General features: G+C 36.6%; 1 protein-coding gene across 1 annotated transcript in view; it reads right to left on the bottom strand.

Moving 5' to 3' along the window:
* Positions 1-23,130, bottom strand: part of otog (otogelin) — a 223,796-nt gene that overhangs the window by 111,818 nt on the left and 88,848 nt on the right. The window contains exons 24-28 of the mRNA XM_043706414.2: positions 10,324-10,431; positions 5,810-5,948; positions 2,421-2,555; positions 1,932-2,078; positions 262-381 (exon numbers count right to left, since the gene is read on the bottom strand). Of these exons, the coding sequence (XP_043562349.2) occupies positions 262-381; positions 1,932-2,078; positions 2,421-2,555; positions 5,810-5,948; positions 10,324-10,431 (649 nt within the window). The remainder of the gene's footprint in view (positions 1-261; positions 382-1,931; positions 2,079-2,420; positions 2,556-5,809; positions 5,949-10,323; positions 10,432-23,130) is intronic.

The following is a 23,130-nucleotide window of genomic DNA, read 5'->3' as shown; positions in this document are numbered from 1 at the left end:
GATGTATTGCATCATTAAGGTGGGACCATAAGCTTTTCTTCCACTTTTAAAGACCACTTTTCTGTAATAGTCTGAAAAATGAAATGACAAATGCATTCATCATTAAGTTGTCTAATCAACAATTATTCCACTCATTCCACTAAGTGCTCTAATCAACAATTCTCAAGGCATCAGTCTCCAACAAACCCAAGATGCAGACATGTGCCCTTTCCCATTGTCCAATATGCCCGGGGCAATCTAGTTTTCCAAATAATCATTTACCTCCATAGCTGTCCAACTGTTCCCAAAATCTTGTGGATTTTGTGACTCCATGTGATCTGGAGTCCTCAATTCATTGGCAGTTTTCATGTCAAAATTTCCACATAGCCCAGAGAGTTTACCCTGCCGAAGTATAAAAACAAAAGCCACAACATTAATTTTTGTGCTTAGAAATCTATGTAATCAATCCATGCTATGTTTTTTGACTCTTCTCTTTGTGGTAATGATCTAGTAGCTCATATGTTTTGATGAGTGAAAACCTGCTTAAACTAAGTCCTTTGTTAGGCAAGGAGAGCCCATATATTATAACCATTGTATTTTGATGTCTTCATGAAAAGAAGTTGAAACTACACACCATCTCAAAGCACTGTGCTCATTCAAGAATTTAGAATCTGTTCTTTTAGCCAAATTGACTTACCAGAGACTGATTATGATGGCCAGTTAATTTCAATCCTAAAGTTTAATCAGCCCTATATTAATTTTTTTATACTTAGGAAATGTTATAAGTCTCTGATTTTCCAGGAGTTTAAGAAGTGATGGATGCAGAAATTAAATTAACATAGTTAATGTTTTCCACAGCCTAACATTTGTATAACAAAGTATAAACTTAATTAATTGTTAATGTGAGAAATACTTGACAGTTCAATCAAAGACCTACCAAAACAATAAACCTTTTTTTAACCATTATACTCAAAACTTAAATTTATTTCCTGTGATGGTCATGCTACAATATTTTTCTAATTCTGCACTACTTATACTGAATTTATAGAAGTGTGATGTTTTAATTTTGTTGGCAGGATGGCCACAGGTAATTTTGTTGAGGGCAAACTAATGAACAGCAATAAGCAAAAGGTACGAGGCAGTCATGACATGACAAAAAGTTAGATTTTGCATCCTGAGTTATGATATCCTAATTTATTTGCAATGATGTTATCTGACTCATAGAACATGATTTGCTTTTACCTTTAATTTGACACAAGTATCTTATAAGCTTGTTAGAATAAACATTTCTGCTTCCTGATATGCCAATACATAAAGTCAGACCAAAACACAATATAGATTTCAGTTTCTGCAGACATGGTTTATCTTAGTAGGAAGAGAGAAAGGCTCGCATCCAGAGCATCAACCAGAGCCCCTGCCTGATGATAATCTAATGAACTGCAATATAAAGGAAAGGGGAAACAATTATCTTCATTCTCTGGGCAGTAATCTGGTGGAACAGATTATCCATCTGTGAGACACCCCATCTGATTTCCAAATCACTAATTTCAAAAACATTCTACAATATGGGGCAACTTGCTCTGCCAGAATACTGCCCAGATGGCTTGGATGAATATCTATCTCTATGGTATGTCTAGTCAGTGAGAACATCATGTTTGGCTATGCTGTCTCCATGGTCAAACAGCTGATTACTCACAGGCTCGGCTTACAGGGACCAGTTGTAACCTTTTGGCTATAGACACTGGCCCACCACAGTCTGAGGCTGTAGGTGGGCAAGAGCAAAAAAAAACATGATAGAAAAATGCTGATCAGTTTTATGGATTGCTATCTGGACAGAAATGAAGATTATGTGTACTAGCTGTTGACAACCAGAAAGGATCCCAACCACAGCATAACCAAAGCTGCTTAGACATTAAAACTTTTCTCATGAAAATTGTACTTATAGTCCTTACCTGCCACTTAGGTCCAATCTGCAAATGTATAGTCGTCCTTTGGTCCCACAGTATTGTAATTTCTTCCGCGGGGAAATAAATCACAGTAAAAGTACCAGCTTTCCATATGTGTACTATTTGCTGCATGTTGTTGACACTAGAGGGACTCTGGGGAGATTAGTAATATTAATTTAGTGGAAGATATATAATAAAAGTCGGAAATGAATGATCATATATGGAGGAATAGTCAACAGCAATATGTGGTCAGAGCCAGGGGATCAATTGTTTTTTATTTGGTACTAATGCACATTCATTCAATTAAACATTGATTCAGTTTTAAACTATTAAGTCATTAAAAGTAAACTCGAATGATTGCAGAATGATCGGTGGTCCATTACAAAAATGGTAGCCAAGAAAATAAAACTATCTTAACAAGGAAAATCTTTGGCAAGTCATGAAAGACAATGGACACAAAAGTGTTTAATCTTGTTATTCTGCTGCTCTACTCACGGCATTCCCGCTGTCATCATCAAAAACCAATGATGTATTTCCAGTTGTGATAAACATAGCCTTTCGACAAATGATGCCACTCCCATAGCAATCAATATTTTCAGCCATGATAGAAAGATTTGAGGTTCCAAGACTCTGCCAGAACAAAGGTTATTCTTTCTCATATGCATGTAGAGTATCAAATACATAGTTCACAAATCAAGCACACATCTATAGTGGTTTCAGACTTGGCACAAGGATCGTGGGTGACACAGTGGCAAGCACTGCTGCCTCACAGCACCAGAGACCCAGGTTCAATTCCCACCTCAGGCTGTGTGGAGTTTGCACATTCTCCCTGTGTCTGCGTGGGTTTCCTCCCAACAGTCCAAAAATGTGCAGGTTAGGTGAATTGGCCATGCTAAATTGCCCATAGTGTTAGGTGAAGGAGTATATGTAGGGGAATGGGTCTGGGTGGGTTGCTCTTCGGAAGGTTGGTGTGGATTTTCCGGGCCAAAGGGCCTGTTTCCACACTGTAAGTAATCTAAAAAAAACTTTATTTATTAAAACTAATTGACAGTGCTATTCAAGTGTGGTGTAAAGCAGCTTAATAAAATATAAGAACTGGAACAGGTTGCTCAGTTCAATAGCCATGCTCCCACTTTAGTTCCTTCCTCATGAAAAAAAATTAGCAACTGTCAATTGCTTATATGGGTATAATATAGGGCAAGGTTAAGATAAGCAGACGTACATGCATTAGTAGAGTTCCCTGTTGCAAAATCTAAACAGGAAATAGAGGTTTTGTGGACTTTGAGTTTTATTGCAAATTTATAACAAATATCAGCACTACAGCTCCTCTACTGATAGATGTGCTCTGAAAGAAAGTCAAAGTAGTGTGGCCAGGGAAATGCCAAGCACATTTTAAAATGTTCACAGCAGTTTTGATCTATGAACTAGTGTTGGCTGCACCAAATTTCATTAAGCTCTTCAAGAACATAGCTGAGGCTCATGATTTCGGAGGGCTGCTGATTCTATTACAAAATGATGGGTGAGACACGGAGAAGCTATTAGCATAATTCTCTAAGTAATGAAATTGACACCAAAAAGATGCTCTACTGTGGAAAAAGTAACCCTCCTGGCTCTATTTTTGAAGTTATTGCTACAGAGAGACGTTGGTACATACTGATCATAATTCTGTGAAAAAAGTTAAAAACCAAAATGTCAGACATTTTCGACAATCTTATCTTTTAAAGATCATTCATTTTGCAGAGAAAACACAATGACTTCCAATGCTTTGTCAGAATGTAATCTTGCTTGAGTTATAAGAATGCATCAGAATTAATTGTGTAGGTTACATGGAAGCAGCAAATGAGAATATATGTATCAATGTGTCCTAATGTCTTTTTTTTAACCTTTGTCTGCAATTTACAAAGAAATTCATTTAGAAATAGTGTTTAATTTTCCTCAAGCTTGGAGGTTTTACAAAGATGATTTATATTTAATATTGCTTGGTGACTTAGATTCAGAAGGATTGTGGGATAAGGAATATATTTAAATTTGAGGAAATACCTGGAGTGCTTTCTTTAAGAGAGGTTATTGTACATTTACTGTGGATATTGGAGTTTTATTTTAAACATGCATCCTAAAAATCACATGATGGGTGAGAACCATTTCCTTTGCTATAAACCATGTGGGAGCTCTATGCATAGTGTCATGCTTAGAAACATTCTTCATTCACCTAGCTGAGTTGGAGAAAATCCTTTGAAGAACCTTGCTAAATTGGTGGAAAGCTATTAATAACAAGTTGAATGGGAGGGAAGCCTGCTTTGAACATGCTACCCAGCTGATCTTTCCAATTTCTGAAAAGAGAACTCTCTACATCAATTCAGGGTGAAATCTATGCTTTCTTTAAAAGCATATCTCAAGATTGTATTTCCTGAGCAAGTTATGTGTACAAGACTTCCGAAACAACTATGCATGAGTAGTGAGTTGATAATACATGCCAAATTTACAAATTTCTGTAAGTCCTGTGTTTTATCCTTTTGCCTTCAAGAATAGCCAAAGTTTTTTTTTCTAAAAGTCTGCTTCTGTAGAGAAATTAGATTTTATTCATCTTTCCTCATAGTGAGAGAAAAAGAGAGAAATGGGGATATTCAAAGGGATAAGCATTTATACTTTTATATCACTCACTGTGTATATTAAGCAAGCATTACAATAAGTTTTGCTTCAATAAAAGCCTACAATTGGGTATATTAAGAAATCTGATTTTTATTTAATTTAAAGTCTACATAGATAAGGTATTTAACTGGTCATCTTGCAACTGGGAAAAAAATATCTTCTATTTCAAATTTCTATTTTAATCCATAGAATAATGGGATGACTAGAATAATGGAGCACTCCTTTGGCTTGTTATCAACACAAAACAATGAAATGTAATATTCATCAAATAAGAATACAGAAGCGTACAGATAGAACTAAGTCAATCACTTGAATTTGGGTCTTCCAATTAGATAGTAAAGGCAACAGATGGGAAATCTGTGAGTGGCAAGAGTAGGGGTGGAGAGGAGAAACTGGGGAGTTGTGGATAAAGACTTTATGAAAGTCAGTAATCAGTTTACATTTGGACCCTAGTATATGGCAAACCTATTATAGTCCTGCTGAAAAAGACACATTTTGTCAAATGTTTCCATCTTGCACTCATCAGAACAAATTGCAAATTATATGAAAACTAAAGGAGAAACAAATTTGAGAGAAGAGCACGGATTAGTCGTCAAGTGGACTCTGATTGGTAAAAGTATTTCTGTCAAGAATGCATCAATTAATGATGACTGAGTTAACAGCCAAGCTTTTTTAAAAAAATTTAAACAAAGTGGGTTGACCCATATTGATCAAGACATCACCCTGAGAATATAACCAGAGAATGGATTCTTTGATATTTATTGGAAGTTGTCCTGATGAGTACGTGATGAAAATGCTCAAGTTTTCCACTATCAAATGATTAATCCTACTACACATAAAATAGAAATGTTTATTTGATTTGCATATCTTCTGATTCTTTCCTCTCTTGGACAATGATTTGGAGTATTGGAAGGATACTGGAATGTGATTGATAACCTACATTAAGATGTATGAACACTATTTCCATGGCCAACAAGTTCTGGCTTTGGACTCAAGTCTAGGATCTTTCAGCTCAGGCTCCATACATGTCTACTGTCCATTTATGATAATGAAAACTATGTCTGTGCCATTTAAGATGATTTTGTTCACAATTACAAATCAAATATAATTTCAAATCTTTTTCCCAGTTTTTATTTTGTCTGTTTGTATCTTATTGGAAAACCTTTTATTTAAGTTGGTACAGTGAAGACAGTTTATAAAAAAAAAGAAGAATCTTTACTAAAATTAACTTTTACCTTAACCAGGTAAACCTTGCAAGGACTAATAAAATCATAAAGAACTCCATCGAAAGTTTTGTAATGGCGGTCTCCATAAGCTGTACACATTGACGGACACGGTTGGAATTTGCACTGGAAGCTCCCCTGCAGGCAAACACTAAAAAGGTATGTTACCAATAAGGATTGACTAAAATATATATTTGCATGATTACATTCAGAATTTTACTATTTAAACTTATGTTTATTTTTCAAACTAAAAGAAAGCAATCTTCCATTTTATGCTGCATTTACTCATATGATGAGACTGACAAGTTTTACATTAAAAATCACACAGTTATAGCCCAACAGGTTTATTTGGAAGCACTATCTTTTGGAGTGTTGGTCTGTCATCAGGTGGTTGTGGAGTATAAGATCATAGGACACAGAATTTATAGTCTATGTTTTAAGTGTATGTAACTGAAATTAAAAACTGAAATTATAACAAACAATCCAGGTCTTTTTCAATATATAATTTCAGTTACATCACATTGTAAACTTTTGCTATAAATTCTGAGTCTTACGATCTTATACTCCTCAACCAACCAAAAGTTTCCAAATAAATTTGATGGACTATAATCTGGTGTTGTGTGATTTTTAACTTTGTACAGCCCAGTCTAACATCTGCATCTCCAAATCATGACAAGTTTTAAATCTGTAATTCCAACAGCAGTACACGGTTACTCACAAAACATTTCACTCTTACATTTCAGAAATTAAGTACAAATAATGTTTGAATATCTTCAATGCATAATTTTAGTAATGAGTAACTATGTCTTGCTGTTGCGAGTCATTTCTGACTCCAATTCAGGAAGGGGCCACTGTAACAAATGCAGCTCAATATCTATGCAACTATTACAATGGCACCTATTAGAAATAAATGTTTAATCACTCATACTGTTCAAAATGTCAATACTACAAATATATTAATTAAGCAATAAGATATTTTAACTGAATGAAGCCATTTTTGAAACTAAATTTTTGAAACAGTTTGACATTTTATTGGAAACTACTGATGATGAAAATAGATTTGCTAATGTTTTCATGGTACTTTATTTTTATTTATTCACTCATGGGATGTGGTCATCATCAATCTGCCACCATTTATTACCCATCTCTAACTGCCATTAAATAGGTAATGCTGAGCTGCCTTTTTGAACAGTTGCAAGCTGTATAGCAATGGAACACCAAACTGTTGTTTAATATAGATGATGCTAGATTAGTGACTGAGTGACAATCAAGAAATAGCAATATAATTTAATAGAAGGATGGTGTATGACTTGGAGGGAAATGTGCAAGAGATGGTGTTCTCAAAAGCTTTATACACTTGTTCTTACCGGCAATAGAAGTACATTTGTAAAGCACTTGAGAACCTCTGTTGAGTTGTTGTAATGATTCCCATGACATTAGAAGTAATAAATGTTAATGTAGTGAATAGTGTACAAATCAAGTTAACTGCTTTATTTAAGATGATGCCAAGTTGATTGAACTGCACTCATCCAAACAAGTGCAAAGCATCCCATCACACTCTTGACCGGTGTCTTGTCGATGTTGGACAGGCACTGAAGAGTCAGAAGATAGACCAATTGCTGCAGAATACTAACTTTGGCTTGCTCTTTTAGAAACAGTATTTATGGAGCTGATCCAGCTAATCGTGACTCTAAGGATGTAGATGACAGGAACTTTTACAATGGAATGTTGTTCAATATCAAGGAAAAATACTTTATTTATCACAGGACATACTTATTGCCTGCCACTTAAATGAATGTTGCTTGCTGCTTATAAAGTCAAGCCTTAATGCTCTTACTGCATACAGCTGTGAGCTGGCTTATTAGTAGGAGTTTCAAACAGAACTGTACACATTACAATCATCAGGACATCACAATTTCATATTTCATGATAGAAATTCACAGATCATGCAGCTGAGTAGTGTTAGATACAAGATATTGCTCTGACATATTCCCATAGCAAGCTAATACATCTGAGATAATTGGTTCCAACAACAATAACTGATTTAAACTAGCTATGACTCCAATCAGCATGCCAAGTCTGGCCGCAGTTTCCTATTGACTTCAATCTCACTAGGGGCTCCTTAATGCCACACACTGTCAAATGTTGTCTTGATATCAACTGCAATCATTTCATTTCATATCTGGAATTAAGCTCATTTGTCCATGTTGGAATGAGATCTGAAGACAAGTGGTGGCTGAAGGCAACTTGATGAATTGTGAATAAATGCTGTTAACCAACTGATTCCATCACTTTGCTGATGATTCAGAACCAGATGATAGGGGGAAAAAAAATCAATAGTGACATGAGAAAACCTCCTAATTGTTTGTTTATTTGTACATGTCTTGGAGGTAGATATAATCATGACTTTAAAAAAATTAAAAGAAAATGTAATTATTAGCTGAAGAAGAAAATTTGTCAGACTATAGGGAAACAGCACTAGGTGAGTTACAAAAATAGAAATTGCTGGCTGGCAGCATCTGTGGAGAGAAATCAGAGCTAATGTTTTGGGTCAAGTGACCCTTCGTCAGAACTAGGTGAGTTATTCTTTCAGGGATCCAGCAGAAATGTAGACTGCTGTTTATGATTTTATCATTCCATTTAACATGGTGGTGGTACCGTGGTACAACATGGAGTGTGCTCAGTGTGATGATGGATGTTTGTTTTATAGGAATTGGATGGTCACTTGAACAAATAATGCACCAGTTGGATGCATCTGCCATAGGCAGTACTGAAATAGATTAGATCAATTGGTTTTACCTTGAGTTGGTTTGCTCATCAAATCTGGGTGGGGTGCTCTTCGGAGGGTTGGTGTTGACTCGATGGATTCTATGTAGGGATTCTATGACTATGACAACAGTGACCATACTAACTGAATTGTTTTGGGATGTTGATGATAAAATCTTGCAGTATCACCTGGGCATGTCTTTGTCATATCTGAATCCAGTGCCAAGTTTCACATTAAATGGTTCATTTTTCACTCTTCTTGATTCTTTTGGGGGTGATTTGATCCACTTGAGAAAGCAGCTCGACCATTTTGGATTAATTGAGTGGACATCTGACTGGCTGATAGAGTATAATGTGGGAAAGGGTGTGTTTGTTCACTTTTAATAATCAGAATGGAAAAGCAGAATATTTTTCAAAAGTTGTGAAATTTGCAAAGATATTCAGAAAGATTTGGGTATGCTATGAAATTGGTTTGTTAAGTAGGAATGTAAATGGCATGTTGACCTTTGTTACAGGAGACTGCAGTACATGGATAAGAATTCCTGCTTTAATTGTTGAGGATTAGAGTGAGACTACACCTAGATTATTATGTGCAGCATTGTTTTCCATGTTTTTAAAAAGGATATGATTGCATTGAAGGCAGTATAACGAAGGTCACTAGGTTATTACCTGTGTTGTCCGACAATAAGAAACTCAATGAGTAATTAGGTCTGTATTCTACGAAATTTCAAACAACTGAAACATACAAGATTCTGAAAGAACTTTACAGAGTAGATACTAATGCATTGTTTCCCTGTGCTCAGAAATTGAGAACGCAGGGGCACAAGTTTCAAAATGAAGAGATAATCAATTAAGAATGAACTGAGAAATTTCTTCATTCTAAGAACTGTGAATAGAGATTTATTTTTGTTTTAATCCAGAGGTTATGAATGGACCATCATTTAATAGAATTAAATCTTAGTTGCTTTGATTTTTTTTGGTCCATCTGAAAGAATCAAGAGATATTGGGAGTGAAAGGAAAGGAATGTTTAAGCCCAAAGTCAACTATGTCACACTGAATAGTGGAGTAGGCTAAGTGGAGTCTTCCCCTGCTCCAATTTCTTATTCTTTGGCCTAATCAGAGCTTTTTAAAGGTTCAACATAACTTCCATGCTTTGACAGTCAATACCTCTACTTATGATCCCACATATGCTTTGTTAATTACTCTCTCAATATATCCTACCATCATCATAAAGGTTTATATGCACACCCCTAGCTTGTTCTATAGTACTTTAATGCTTCATCAGCATTGCCTCTCTCTAATGTTCCTGCCAAAATGCATCAACTCACACTTCTCCAGGTTAAATTCCATTTTGCATTTATCTGCCTTTTTGAAAGAAATCTATGTCCTATTGCAGTCGATTGGTAGCATCCTCAATGTTAGTCACACTACCTACTTTGGTGCTGTCTGCAAATCTTGACATTTTAATCTGTATTTCAATATGCAAGTAGTTTTTTTTTCTTTAAAAAATCTGATATGAATGAGGGAAGTATCAGCTATGCTTTACTCAATGGATCAATTAGCCTGTCACCGTCCAATACCATCTGTATAACTGACAAACAAGACTGTGCTTAACATTCAGCATTTGGTCATTTTACAAAGAGATCACTGTCTTCAGAAAAGGAAGAAAATCAATGGTGAAAAATAGGGTTAAAAGAACCTCCACAACTTAAAGTAAAGAGAACACACACAAACCAACACTAAAATATTACTCACTTACCAGGTGTAACAGGCTGATTTTACTTGGTCACCAGGAAAATATTCCTGTCCCTTCCACAGACAGGGGCATTCATTAGGCTTGAAACATTCATCGTCATGTTTCACAAGGCTGGTAAAAATGTGAAATAGGAAATAAAAATTTTAGAGATTGATGACATTTTACAAGAAAATATGGTGTTAACCTAATTGTCTCGCAAGCGTGAAATTATATTTCCATTCAGTTGAATCCACTTCTAAGTATACCAATGTAAATGTGAATAATTCTGAAAAATAGATTAGATATTACATGTCCCTCAACTGGGGTGTCTTTGTCAGACTTGGTGGGGTGGGTTGAGGAGAGGGCACAGGCTATAGGTTAAAGTCCAGATCATTGTCATTTCATCTATGTCTGATCTTACCTCAGAGTGTTGAAGGACACCTGAAGTAATAGCCCATCTACCACAAGTCAATAAAGAACAAAGGGTCAATTGAGCTAGTTAAAAATTCAACCAACGCCAATGTTATGTTGTCCATGTCAGAAAACAATTGGCATGTATAATAAAGACAAAATGCTGCTGGAAGTCTGAAACAAACAGAATGCTGGAGAAACTCAGCAAGTCTGGCAGCACGCGTGGAAAGAAAAACAGACTTCACATTTCAAGTCCGATGTAATTCATCTTCAGTTCACATGAAAAGTCAGACTGGACTCATAAAATTAACTTGGTTTCTCTCTCTACAGATGCTGCCAGACCTGCTGAGTTTCTCCAGCATTCTCTAGTTGGCACGTGCATGCAGGACAGCTCTGTCTTGAGAAAGAAATTATTTCTAACAGTGGGAAAGAGGGGATTATTTTCTTTAGGGTTGTGTCCTTTGCCTAACAAGGCTACTCTCTATTAAAAATGTACCCCCTTCTTTCTGATCCAGTCATACTATAAGACCTACCCTCCCAACCTTCTTGCCTTCCTCCCTGAGCTGCCAAACACCACCAATCCCCTCCCGGCCCAATAGCCAAAGCAGCCCTGACTTGCCTCTCTCCAGAATGCATTGAGTCTGCCAGCAGTCCTGAGAGCATCCATTATAGAGTGCTAGCATTCACTTTAGCCAACAGTTCTAGAGAGTGGGATCTGCTCACAGTGAGGACTGAAGGGCCACCATTATCACGTTAGCAAGGCCACAATTCTTTATGGATTGGCAGATGCCTTCTCAGTCTGCTGGCTGGCCATCAGGTTTTCTTGCTGGGAGTTACTGGAGGTAGGGGGCATGTGGGAAATTACAAGCATCCAACACATGGCAACACAGCTAGTCAAAAGATAAAGTTTATAATAGCATTTGGATTTAAATTTAGGCTCAGCATTAATTACAAATATCTGTTTATGTAGCATTTGATTCTAATCTTCTGATCAATGTCAAAGTCAATGCTTATCAGTCACAAAATTGTGCACTTACCCAGATATGTTTGAAAGGCCTTACCTTTTGACGTGGCAGACGAAATACACACACACTCTGTGTTTCACCATTAGTCATAAGGTAAGTTTAAATGCCAAGTGTCAGTGACTGGATAAATGTTAACCAATGGCCATGGAATAAGCATAGAATTTTCTGTTCTTAAAATAATATCAAAAACTCTTTTAACTACATGTTCAAGTCACAGTTGCATAAGAAATACTTCTGTGAAGTGTTTCTGGGCAGTTTCTGCTTCATTTCCACTACATTTTTAAAAAATTATTATTTCTCAATATCCTCAGAACATCGAATAGCATTTTGTTCCCATCAAGACTGAGAACTGTTTTCAAAGGAAACACAGTGTATTCACTGAAATGCAAGAGTAGAGAGTTCTGTGTTATATTACATTACAGATAGGAAAGATGTGAACAGAATCCTTTACTGACAAGCCAAGAGGAGATTAATTTCTGTGATCAAAGGATTTTAAACAATCCACCATTCAGCGTCTCGTTCAGGACCAGATTAATCACTTTCCAGAAACTGGTTAACATCAACACTCAGGTTCATATCAAACAAAACTGATTTTTCAATTAAAGCATGGGCTATAATTTCCTCAAACTGGAGAAATATATTTTATAAACTGAAGCATAGATATGCAATAATGGTTAAAGTTCTGACTGGTTTCATAACCTGCTAACAAATGCCCTACTGGAGAGTTGATTGAGGAGGGAGAACTTCTGATTCCTGGGATAGTAAGACTATCCTATACAGGGATTAAGGTTGGGAAAGGTTTAAACTGATTTGGAACGGGGTCGGAAACCAGGAGTTAACATCAGAAAGGAAACCTCAAGTGCAAAAATAACTTGGAGCGACAGGCAGCACTAAAGTAAGAAACAGGCATTTAGTGGAATCAGAATTAGAGAATGATGTCTAAAATGAATTTGCTACGTATGTGCCTAAGTGCATAGAATATGGTAAACTAGATTGGTGAACTGCAAGCATAAATAGACAAATGGAATTCTGATGTTGAGGTATTGGAGGACAAATGATTCAAGAAAGTGCAGGAGTGGTTAAATTTACCATGACAGAGAGAGTTTAAGCAAGATTGCGAATGAAAGAAGGATGGCAGGATTGAGTAAAGAGAATATTACAATATTGGAAATAAAGGATATGCAAGAGGGATCAAGGATAGAATTTATTTTGTGAGAATTGAGAAACAGCAGAGATCAAACTATAGTATCTACTCTAAAGGTCACCAATTAATGGGAAAGATATAGAGGAACAAATTTGCAAGAAAATACTGAAGAGGCACAAAAACCGGACAGCGTTGACAATATAAAACCAAAAAGAACTGCAGTTGCTGGAAATCAGAAACAAAAACAGAAATTGCTGGAAAAACTCAGCAGGTCTGGCAGCATTGTGGAGAAAAATCAGAGTTAATGTTTCGGGTCCAGTGACCCTTCTTCAGAACTGATGGGGAGTATTAGAAGCTAACAATGAGTCATGTGTAATAGCAGACAATAACGGCATGGTGGCTCAGTGGTTAGTACTGCTGCCTCAGCGCCAGGGACCTGGTTCAATTCTAGCCTCAAGCAACTATCTGTATGGAGTTGCATGTTCTCTCCGTGTCTGTGTGGGTTTCCTCCAGGTGCTCCAGTTTCCTCTCACAATCCAAAGATGTGTAGGTTAGGTGGATTGGCCATGCTAAATTGTCCATAGTGTTCAGGATGTGTAGGTTAGGCACCTTAGTTAGGGGTAAATATAGGAGAGGAGGGGAATGGTTCTGGATGGATTACTCTTCGGACGATTGGTGTGGACTTGTTAGGCTGAAGGGCCTATTTCTGATCTGTAGGGATTCTCTAATTCTATGTGATAAGGCCGGATGTATGGAGATGGGGAAAATAGAGGGGAAGCTGTCCAAGCCCTAAAATAGTTGAACTCAATATTGAGTCAAGAAGGCTGCAAAGTTCCTAAATGGAAAATGAGGCGCTGTTCTTCCAGCTTGCGCTGAGCTTATGTGAAGCACTGCTGCAAGCCCGAGACAGAGAAGTTGGCCAGAGAACAGGGTGATGGATTGAAATGGCAGGCACCTGAAAGCTCAGGGTCTTTTTTGCAGACAGAATGTGTGTTCTACGAAATGATCACCAAGTCTACGCTTTGTTTTCCCAATGTAATATTAAAAATGAGGGACTTTAATTACCTTAGTCTTTTCCAAGATAATCACAGTATTATGAAGAGGGAAAAAGCTTCTGAAGTTTGTTCAGGAGGATTTTCCTCTTCAGTACATTTCTGCCCCAACAAGGCAGGAGGTTCCTGTTTCTGAGAATGTGTTTGTCAAATGATTCAAGCATCAGTGAGGAAATGTTTAGGGACGACCATAGTCACATAAAATTAGGTTGGCTATCAAAATGAACAGGGAGCAATGCAGAACAAAAATATCTAATTTGGAGATGATCAATACCAGCAGCTTGGGATTGAATAAGCCCGAGGTAAACTGAAATGAAAAAATAGGCACCTTTCACAGATTGGCAATGATGTAGCAACAAGCTGCTTCTGGCAGGACACACATGATGAGGAGTTTGAGTGCAATGGAGTTACATTCCCAAGAAGAGAAAAAGTAGGGAAAACAGATTGGAACTTCTTGGATGACAGATAGATAAAGAGTAATATAACACAGAAAAAGGCTCGTGCGAAATAAATTGCATTTGCTACATGTAAAGTATTAAACACAAATGTGTAAAGTGATGCATTTTGGTAGAAGGAATAGTGTCAGGAAATGTGGGCTTCTTAGCACAATTCTATTTGCAGGGTCAAAGAGACCTCTGGTGCATGTGCATAGATTTTCAACAGTATTATTGAGAGAATAATTACCAAAGCACATTCAGTTCTGGACTTCATAACTTCAAATACTCAGTACAAAATCATACAAAGTATGCTGAAACTTTATAAGGCTCTGGTCAGACAACAACTGCATTATTGTGTTGAGTCCTGCTGAACGTACGTTATAAAGAATGTGATGTTCCTTGCAAAGGTGTAGAGAAGATTTACCAAGATGATTCCAAAAAGCTGGTTTCTTAACTCCAACCTCAGGATGAGAAGGCAGATTGTTCTCCTTGGAAGAAATATGACTGAGGGGAGACATAATGGAGGTACACAAAATAATGAAAGGTTTGATTTTGTAAGGATTAGGGAATACTGGTTTAAAAACGGTTACCCTCTTACTGCTGAGGCTAAGAGATGCAAGCATGAATGTGAGGAAGAACTGATTCTTTGCAGCTAACGGTAATAACCTGGAATTTGCTGCCCAAGGACTGTGGAAGTTGAGACAAACAACCCTTTTGAAAGAAAATTAGATGAGTACTTGAGAGAAATAAATTTCCAGACTACAGGAATAGGGTAGTAAATGGAACTAACTTTATGACATTATGAATGAGGTGTTTTTTTTTTGGCACAAATAAAATTCTTCAAGGGCTTGGCAGAGCAGCTGCAGAAAACATAAAACCAAGGACATAGTCATGTGCTAAGGGTTTGTCAATTAGGACTGAGTTTAGGAGAAACCTCTTCAATTAAAGGCTTTGAATGATTTAAACTAGAGATCAGTACAATGAGAACATAAGAACGAGGAAGAAGAAGTAGGCCATCTGATCTTTTTGTGGACTTAGCTCCACTTACACCCACCCAGCCCCACCCCACCATACTCCTTAATTCCTTTATTTTTCAAAACAATCTATCGTAGCTTTAAAAACATTTACTGAAGTAGTGTCAACTACTTCACTGGGCAGGGAATTCCATAGATTTACAACCCTCTGGGTGAAGAGGTTCCTTCTCAATTCAGTTCTAAATCTGCTCCCCCTAATTTTGAGTCTATGCCCTCTTGCTCTAGTTCACCTGCCATCCTCCCTACTTCCATCTTATCTATACCCTCCATAGTTTTATATGTTTCGATAAGATTCCCCCTTATTCTTCTGAATTCCAATGAATATAATTCCAGTCTATTCAGTCTCTCCTCATAAGCCAACCCCCTCAACTCTGGAATCAACCTAGTGAAGCTCCTCTGCACCCCCACTTGTGCCAGTACATCCTTTCTCAACAGATAGTCTCAGCAGATACTCAGTTATTCAGCTGAAGACTAAGATCAATAGATTCTTAGACACGACAGGAATCAACTGATTTGGGAACTGAATGGACAAGTGTAATAAGGCCAAAGACCAGTAATGATTCTATTGAATGGAAGTACTGGTTTAAGAGGGTGTATGACCTTCTCCTTCCACTTCTTACATTCCTATGTGAAAAATAACATATATCATTCCCGTCAAACACTGAAGAGATTCACAACTGGACTGATGTTATTAATGATTTTTTTAGAAAGGGGACAAACTAACTATACAATCAAGTTCACTTTGAAACTCTTAAAAAGAGGAATAGGGAATCTAATTTATCTTCCAGTCAACAGCACAATCTGTTCTCATAACTTAGATGAATGACCCAACTCTAGTGTAGCCAAATTTGCTGATCATATCCAATTAAACATGAATGTACATTATGAAGAGCATATAAAGTGTCTACAAAGTGAAACAGATTGATGAGGCAAATGAGAAAAAGAACAGGCAGATGAGTACAATGTGGGAAAATGTGAGGTAATTCATTGTGGTGGGAAGATGAGAAAAGTAGAAGAGAGAGTGAGATTTCAAAATGCATGCAGTGCAAATGGATCTGAGTACTCATGAACATGAATACAAGATGTTAGCATGCAGGTACAACAATTAAATAGGAAATAATTAAATACTGACTTTCATTTCAAGTGGAATGGAGCATAAAGTAGGCAATACTTGCTAAAGCTATCCAGGGCAGTAAAAGACTGCATCCTCAGAACTGTGCAGACTTTCTTGCTCCTTACTGAAAGGAGGGATATACTTGCATTGGATCAATTCAAAGGTCCACTTGACCGATACCAATGATGAACAGATTTTATGAGGAAAGGTTGACTAGGTTGGCCTATACTCATTGACATTCAGTAAAATGAGAGGTGATCTTAGTAAAACAGAAGTTTCTGAGGGGTTTTGACAATGAGATTGCCTAAAGAATACTTACCTCATTGGGATTATCTAAAATTAGGAGACAGCTTAAAAATATGGTGTGTCCCAGTTAAGACAGTGATAAGGAGGAATTACTTTTCTCTGTGGAGGTTAACTTTCAAAATTCTTTCCCTGGATAGCAATGGGGGTTTGGACAGTGTTTATATTCAAGTCTAAATCAGAAAGACTTCTAATTTGCAGGATCCATAAACATCAGTTGAATGTGGTTCCTGTGCTGAAATCATCAGCTTGATTAATATTTAAATAGGGATAGTAATTAAATTGAATTTGAAAATATTGCAATACTTAATTAATTCCAAAGGCCGTTGTGAGAGAACAAACATGATTTAAAGGATGTTTGAATGTGAATGTTCAGTAGTTTACCACAAATACATTACTGCATTGTGCTTGTGGCCAAAGACCAAATAAACTCCTATCAGAAAAAATGCAACTTTGAATTATAATGTAACAACTCTGTTTTGGTTTAATTAAATAGTGCTGATGTCCTGTGTATTCTTCTATGATTCTGTTAAGCTTCTTAGTTGGTATTTGATCCTCTTGGCAAATACGTTTCTGTTTAAATAATGTATAAAACAATTTATTCAGGGAAAAGTGAAGCCAATAAACTAGAATGAGTTCTATTTTCATTAATTCTGAAATAGGACAGCTGGCATTTGGAACCAAAAAAACTTCTCTATGTCTGATTCCCTTTTAAATGAAGACTATGATGGAGTGAAAATTTCTGTAAAACATCTTCTCATTGCCTGTATGCTGGTATTAAACAGATAGGAATCAAACATTCTCATTTTTGACTGAGTAGATTGTGCATTCATGTTCTACTTCTTACCTTGACTTAGCACGTAATCTAATTTGATATTCCAGCTCAGTATTCCACTGACTATTCTGGCCGCTCTTAATATCCACTGTGCCAAGTCAATGCCAACTCATGCTCACAAAAGCTCACCTTGCTGTTCAAACCCTCCATGCCAATTCATAATCTCTGCAATCCTCCTAGAACCCTCTATGATGGCTCATGCTCACCAATCACTCCCATGACCCCTGTTACTCCAGATGCCAACTGAGTACTGCTAATTTTTGCTCCACTTCAAAATGGACAGAGCTCAGCAACCATGTGGAGATGAAAAAATCTTTGACAATCCAATACAGCTGTCACTCTGACATGCTTAATAATAAAAAATAAACTCAACTTATACAGTCCATTCAAAGCTTTTAAATCTCAACTGGCTCTCTCTCATAAAAACAAACAAGACTCCATTCAGACTCCAAATCAGAAAATAATAAACCTTTAATAGCCTCTTTAAGTTGTCAGACAATGTAATTAACTGTCAACAGTGAATGTGGAGCCCCTGGGGCGATTGTAACCTTTGAAACCCAGTCAAGTGCACATAAATGATAAGCCATTAGGAAATGTTAACAAACTGCTCTAATGAAACAACCTGGCCAGATGCCACTGAGGTTTACCAAAGCAGTCCAACAGACTTCTTAAAGCTCTGACAGCTGCAACCATTTTTCAGTTTGAAGAGTAAGGTATTTCAAAATAATCTCAGACCAAGACTGGTATTCTGAACTTGTCTACCACTCAAGAGCATTTGCATCTACTCTGTTGATTGATAACTTGCACACTGTGGATTATGGACCTTAACTCTGACAAAATAGGGACTTGCTTCAACATTGCACAACATTTAAATGACCCTCTTGAGTTTGGGTTCCACTTATGTGAATCATACACCGATTGGTCAAAAATTGGACCTATTACAAATGACTTCACAAAAACCTGGCCCTATATTTGTGTTAAAACAGGGCTGATCTTGATCTAAAACTAAAAACGTTCACTCACATAGATAAAAAAAACATAAAACACCGGGTTATTGTCCAACCGATTATTTGGAAGCACTAGCTTGAGGGGCTGTCTCTTCATCACCTGGTGAAGGAGCAGTGCTCCGAAAGCTAGTGCTTCCAAATAAACCTGCTAGACTATAACCTGGTGTTTTGTAATTTTTAACTTTGCCCACCCCAGTCCAACACCAGCATCTCCAAATCATCACTCACATAGAGGTATATCCATTACATCAAATCTCAAATTGATAAATAGCAACAAATCAGAACCAAACATTGTTGGAACATGCAAATCAAATACAAAACTTTGTAGGTAAATGTCTAATGGGAAAACTAAACATATGAGAGAATATCAAACCAAATATAGACAGCAAGCGAAAAGAAAACTATTAGTTAAAGAGGTGGAGGGAGGTAATCAAATCATTGCATATAAATCTGAACTGGGTGTGAGGCACCATCTTGTGATTTTTCTAGCTGCCTTTTTACAATTAGAAGTAACCTTGTATAAAATGAACAATTCTGATCAACAATGTGGCATTCCAGTTCTACAGCCCAGTTTAATAGATCCAAGTACTAGGATACTATTCTGTCATTGAAAAGAGTGGCAATAAACTCAAAGAAACTCAGAAGATGGAGAATAAACAAAAATTATAGCCAGTTGGCAAGTTTGCAGAATTAGGCTTGATTGTGGGTGAGAGTAGAAACAAAACAAACTCTACAGTTGGTGCAGAATATACTTGTCCATTGTACATAAATGACCACTTTTTAAATAAGAATGCTAAAGCATAAAGGGCTCTTGATCAAGTCTCTTGGTTGTCCCTAATTTACAGGTTTCATTGTCTGTGAGTAAACGAATAACCGCACGGTGGCACTTAAAAACCCAATCCATCTGTGTACCCAGGTCCTTGAAAACAGAGCGAGAGATACAAATTACACCAGCAAAATGTGAGAAAAGCTCACAGTGAAACTGGAGTGAAGTAACAGAGATAAAATACATGGTCAGGAAGAATGAGCTTGAAGCAATTAACAGAGACAGAGTGATAAAAATATCAAAATCCACAAGTATGTTACACCGCTAAAGCCATACAGAGGGACAGGAAGGAAGAACTGCAGATAAAGGGAAGAGAGTAACATATCACTTATTAGAAAGTGGAAAAAAGAGGAAAGGCATTTTTTTTCACTCATAAAATGTGCATTGCTAATAAGGCCACCATTTATTGTATCCCTTTCACACTATACTTTCCTTCATATCTTTTAGTCATCTGCAAACTTAACTACTAGGCCTTTGCTTTCCTCATCTAAGTCACTGATATAAATTGTAAAAGGCTGATACCACAGCATTGACTTCTGCAGGACTCCATTTGTTACATTTTGTCAATCAGAAAAAGACCCATTTATGAGTACTGTATTTGGTGATAGCCAGCCAGTCTTCGATCCATACTAATGTATCACCTTTGGAGAAGATAAACATCCGACAGTAATTGCAAACACTAGTGAAATAAATCGTGAAATGGAGTGGGAGGAGAGTCTCTCTCCTCAGATAAATCGGAGTTTATTTTTAGTAAAGTAAGTTGATTAATTTTGGAAGCATAAAGCCACTTATAGAAATATATCAAAGGCATTATGAATAGTACAGGAGAAAAATAAGACCCTGAGGCTGAGAAGATATTTGACCTCTGGCCACATGAGCTCTAGGAGACTGTGTGGTAAGGGAATTTTATAGCAGGTTAAGAGTGAGGTACAAGAGAGATGTTTGAAGGGAAGAGGCAATACAAGGGTCGAGTGGATAATTCAACATGGAAGATGTAATGATTCTGGGAAGGCAATAGGTAGGTAATACAATGAGCAAGGGAGGCAAAACTGGAGGACAGAAAATATAATGAAAAAATGATTTTCTTGCAACCAAAATCTTAAAATCAGCCTTCACTGGTGGCTCCTTTCCTCAATAAATCTAGGATTCAACGCGAAATTGAGAGAAAATAATAATAACTAGATGAAGAAAGCACATCACCTAACAAAGAAGAGACATCATGTAAGGAAACTTTATTCTCTGCCTGACAGGTTACAATGCCATGGGAGATTGATTGTTGAGATTATAAAAACAGTACAAATGTGCACACTGCTATTTCTCACACTTCAAGCATAACACTTCCATGCCATCACATGCTTTACTTGTATTCCAGCAAACATCGATCTTTCTCTGTACAGACGGAATTTAATTAATATAAAGATGAGCCTCTGACACATGCCATGATATAACTGGAAACTCACGAGTTATGTATTGTGGACTTTGCTAGAAGGTTGAAATAAGCTTAGCTCAGAAGGGAATTGCCTTACCATTTTTAAAATGTTAATAAGCATTGTTTAACGGGAAGCTAGAAGACTGGCTTGAGCTTGTACAAAGAAAGAAGAGTCCATAATAAATGCCTCACCTAATTGGCTCAGAAAAATTATTTAATTTGATTATAGTACATCTCACAATCAAATGATTAAACATAACCATTATCTTTTGTGTCCTTAATTAATATGATTAATGTATTTTACTCTGAGGTCTCAGGATCTGTCCACAGGAGAGCCAGCAATTGATTTTATTTTGTTTTCTAAAAGTTAGCAGCACTTCATAAAGAGCACTGTTAAATGCAGTTCTCAAGATGCTGAAATCCAAGTTGGTGCTTACAAGATATAAACATGAAATATTAGTTTTTCACTTCTGTTATTGAACACTATCCAAAAAGTGAATAGATATTTTGAGAGATGAGTTGGCAGTTATCTGTGATACTTATCACAACCAGGTACTGTACTTCACAAAGAATTGATTGTGTACTTGAACTATATTAAACACTGAAGTTCTTTAATAAAGTTCTGAAAATTTGCAACAACTTCTAGTTGTCTATGGCAGTTTAATTAACTGGTTTGATGAAAGTTTTGCCTGGAATGTTTGCAACTAATCACCACATTTTTTTTTGCCTTATCACATTTTATGCCTTGTAAAAATTACTGCACAAATATCACAAGCTGATTGTATCATGAAAAAGCATTCCATTCTGCTGACAGAAAAAAGCAATTGACCTTCCAGTATTTGTGTCATGAAATGTGGCAATTAAATTGGAACATGCATGACAGGACACTACAGATAGTTTGACAAATGCATACACAATGAAGTCGCTCAGGAAGTTTAAACTTCAGGTGAAGTCAGAACAGACAGAAATTTCAGAGATGCAAGAAACAAGGAGTCGGCAGAGTGGGACATGTGGCTGGAAGTAGGCTCAGCATTATTCTGATGACACTATTTTAAGAGAGAATAGAAGATATACCCTGGTAAGACAGATAGAAGACCAAGCCTGCTGAACAGTTGAAGGAATGTGTGACATAATCTACAAGGATACTCATCTCCTGAGAGTGTATATAATGTTCAAAAAATGAAAACAAAATATAAGAATTAAACACCCAGGGGGTATTAAAAAAAAAACAGGCTGTTAGAACTTTCTCTTAACAAAAGAAAAGAGAGTAGCTAAATTAAATACTGGTGCCTTAGGAAACAGAAAACTCCTCATGAGGAAATAACAAAATATTGAAACAGTATTTTGTATTTGTCTAGTGAGTGGAAATCACAAGTTAGACATCAGGAATACAGAATAACCCAATGACTAAAGAGAAATTAAGGTGATTATCACCAGAAAAACTATCTTTAAGAAGTTTGAGGGCTTAAAGTCCAACAAATCTCTAGTTATTTTGTTAATAGCAATGTACCTTCTCTACAGATTGATATATTATTCTGTATTAGTGGTGCTGGAAGAGTACAGCAGTTCAGGCAGCATCCAAGGAGCTTTGAAATCCTGCTGAAGGGCTTTTGCCCCAAATGTCGATTTCAAAGCTCCTTGGATGCTGCCTGAACTGCTGTGCTCTTCCAGCACCACTAATCCAGAATCTGGTTTCCAGCATCTGCAGTCATTGTTTTTACCAGATTGATATATTAGTTTACTACTAATTACTTTCTTCAAATTATTTGTTAATTTGAGTTTATCTTGACATGAGAGAGATCTATTGTACTATTTGTTCCAATGGTCACTGGGTAATTAATTTATTTTTACTTGTGACTTGTTTCTACAATTTACTCAGGCATGCTTTAAGAGGAAGAAGAATGAGATGAAGAATTTATAGAATATTTTGGAATCAAACTGAGAGCAAGTTACACTAGACCTAGTATTGTGCAATAAAATAAAATTAATAACCTCCTAGAAAAAGCACCCGAGGTAGCAGAGATCATAATGACTGAAATTACATTCAGTTTAAGGAAGAATGGATCCAAGATGTATTTTAAGCTTGAGATAATGGTGTACAATATAATGCTATCATCTATAATTTTGATTTTTAAAAGAGAGGCTGATGCATTTTGATTTCAGTTCACTGAAGTTAATTGATCTTTTAAAGCAGGTCATGAAGTTATTTGGTAA

Source organism: Chiloscyllium plagiosum, unplaced genomic scaffold, assembly GCF_037043375.1.
Source record: "Chiloscyllium plagiosum isolate Xiang-an unplaced genomic scaffold, Cpla_swu_hap1 HiC_scaffold_18, whole genome shotgun sequence".
NCBI lineage: Eukaryota > Metazoa > Chordata > Chondrichthyes > Orectolobiformes > Hemiscylliidae > Chiloscyllium > Chiloscyllium plagiosum.
The sequence above is the reverse complement of the archived record's forward strand: the minus strand, read 5'-3'. Positions and strand labels throughout refer to the sequence as shown.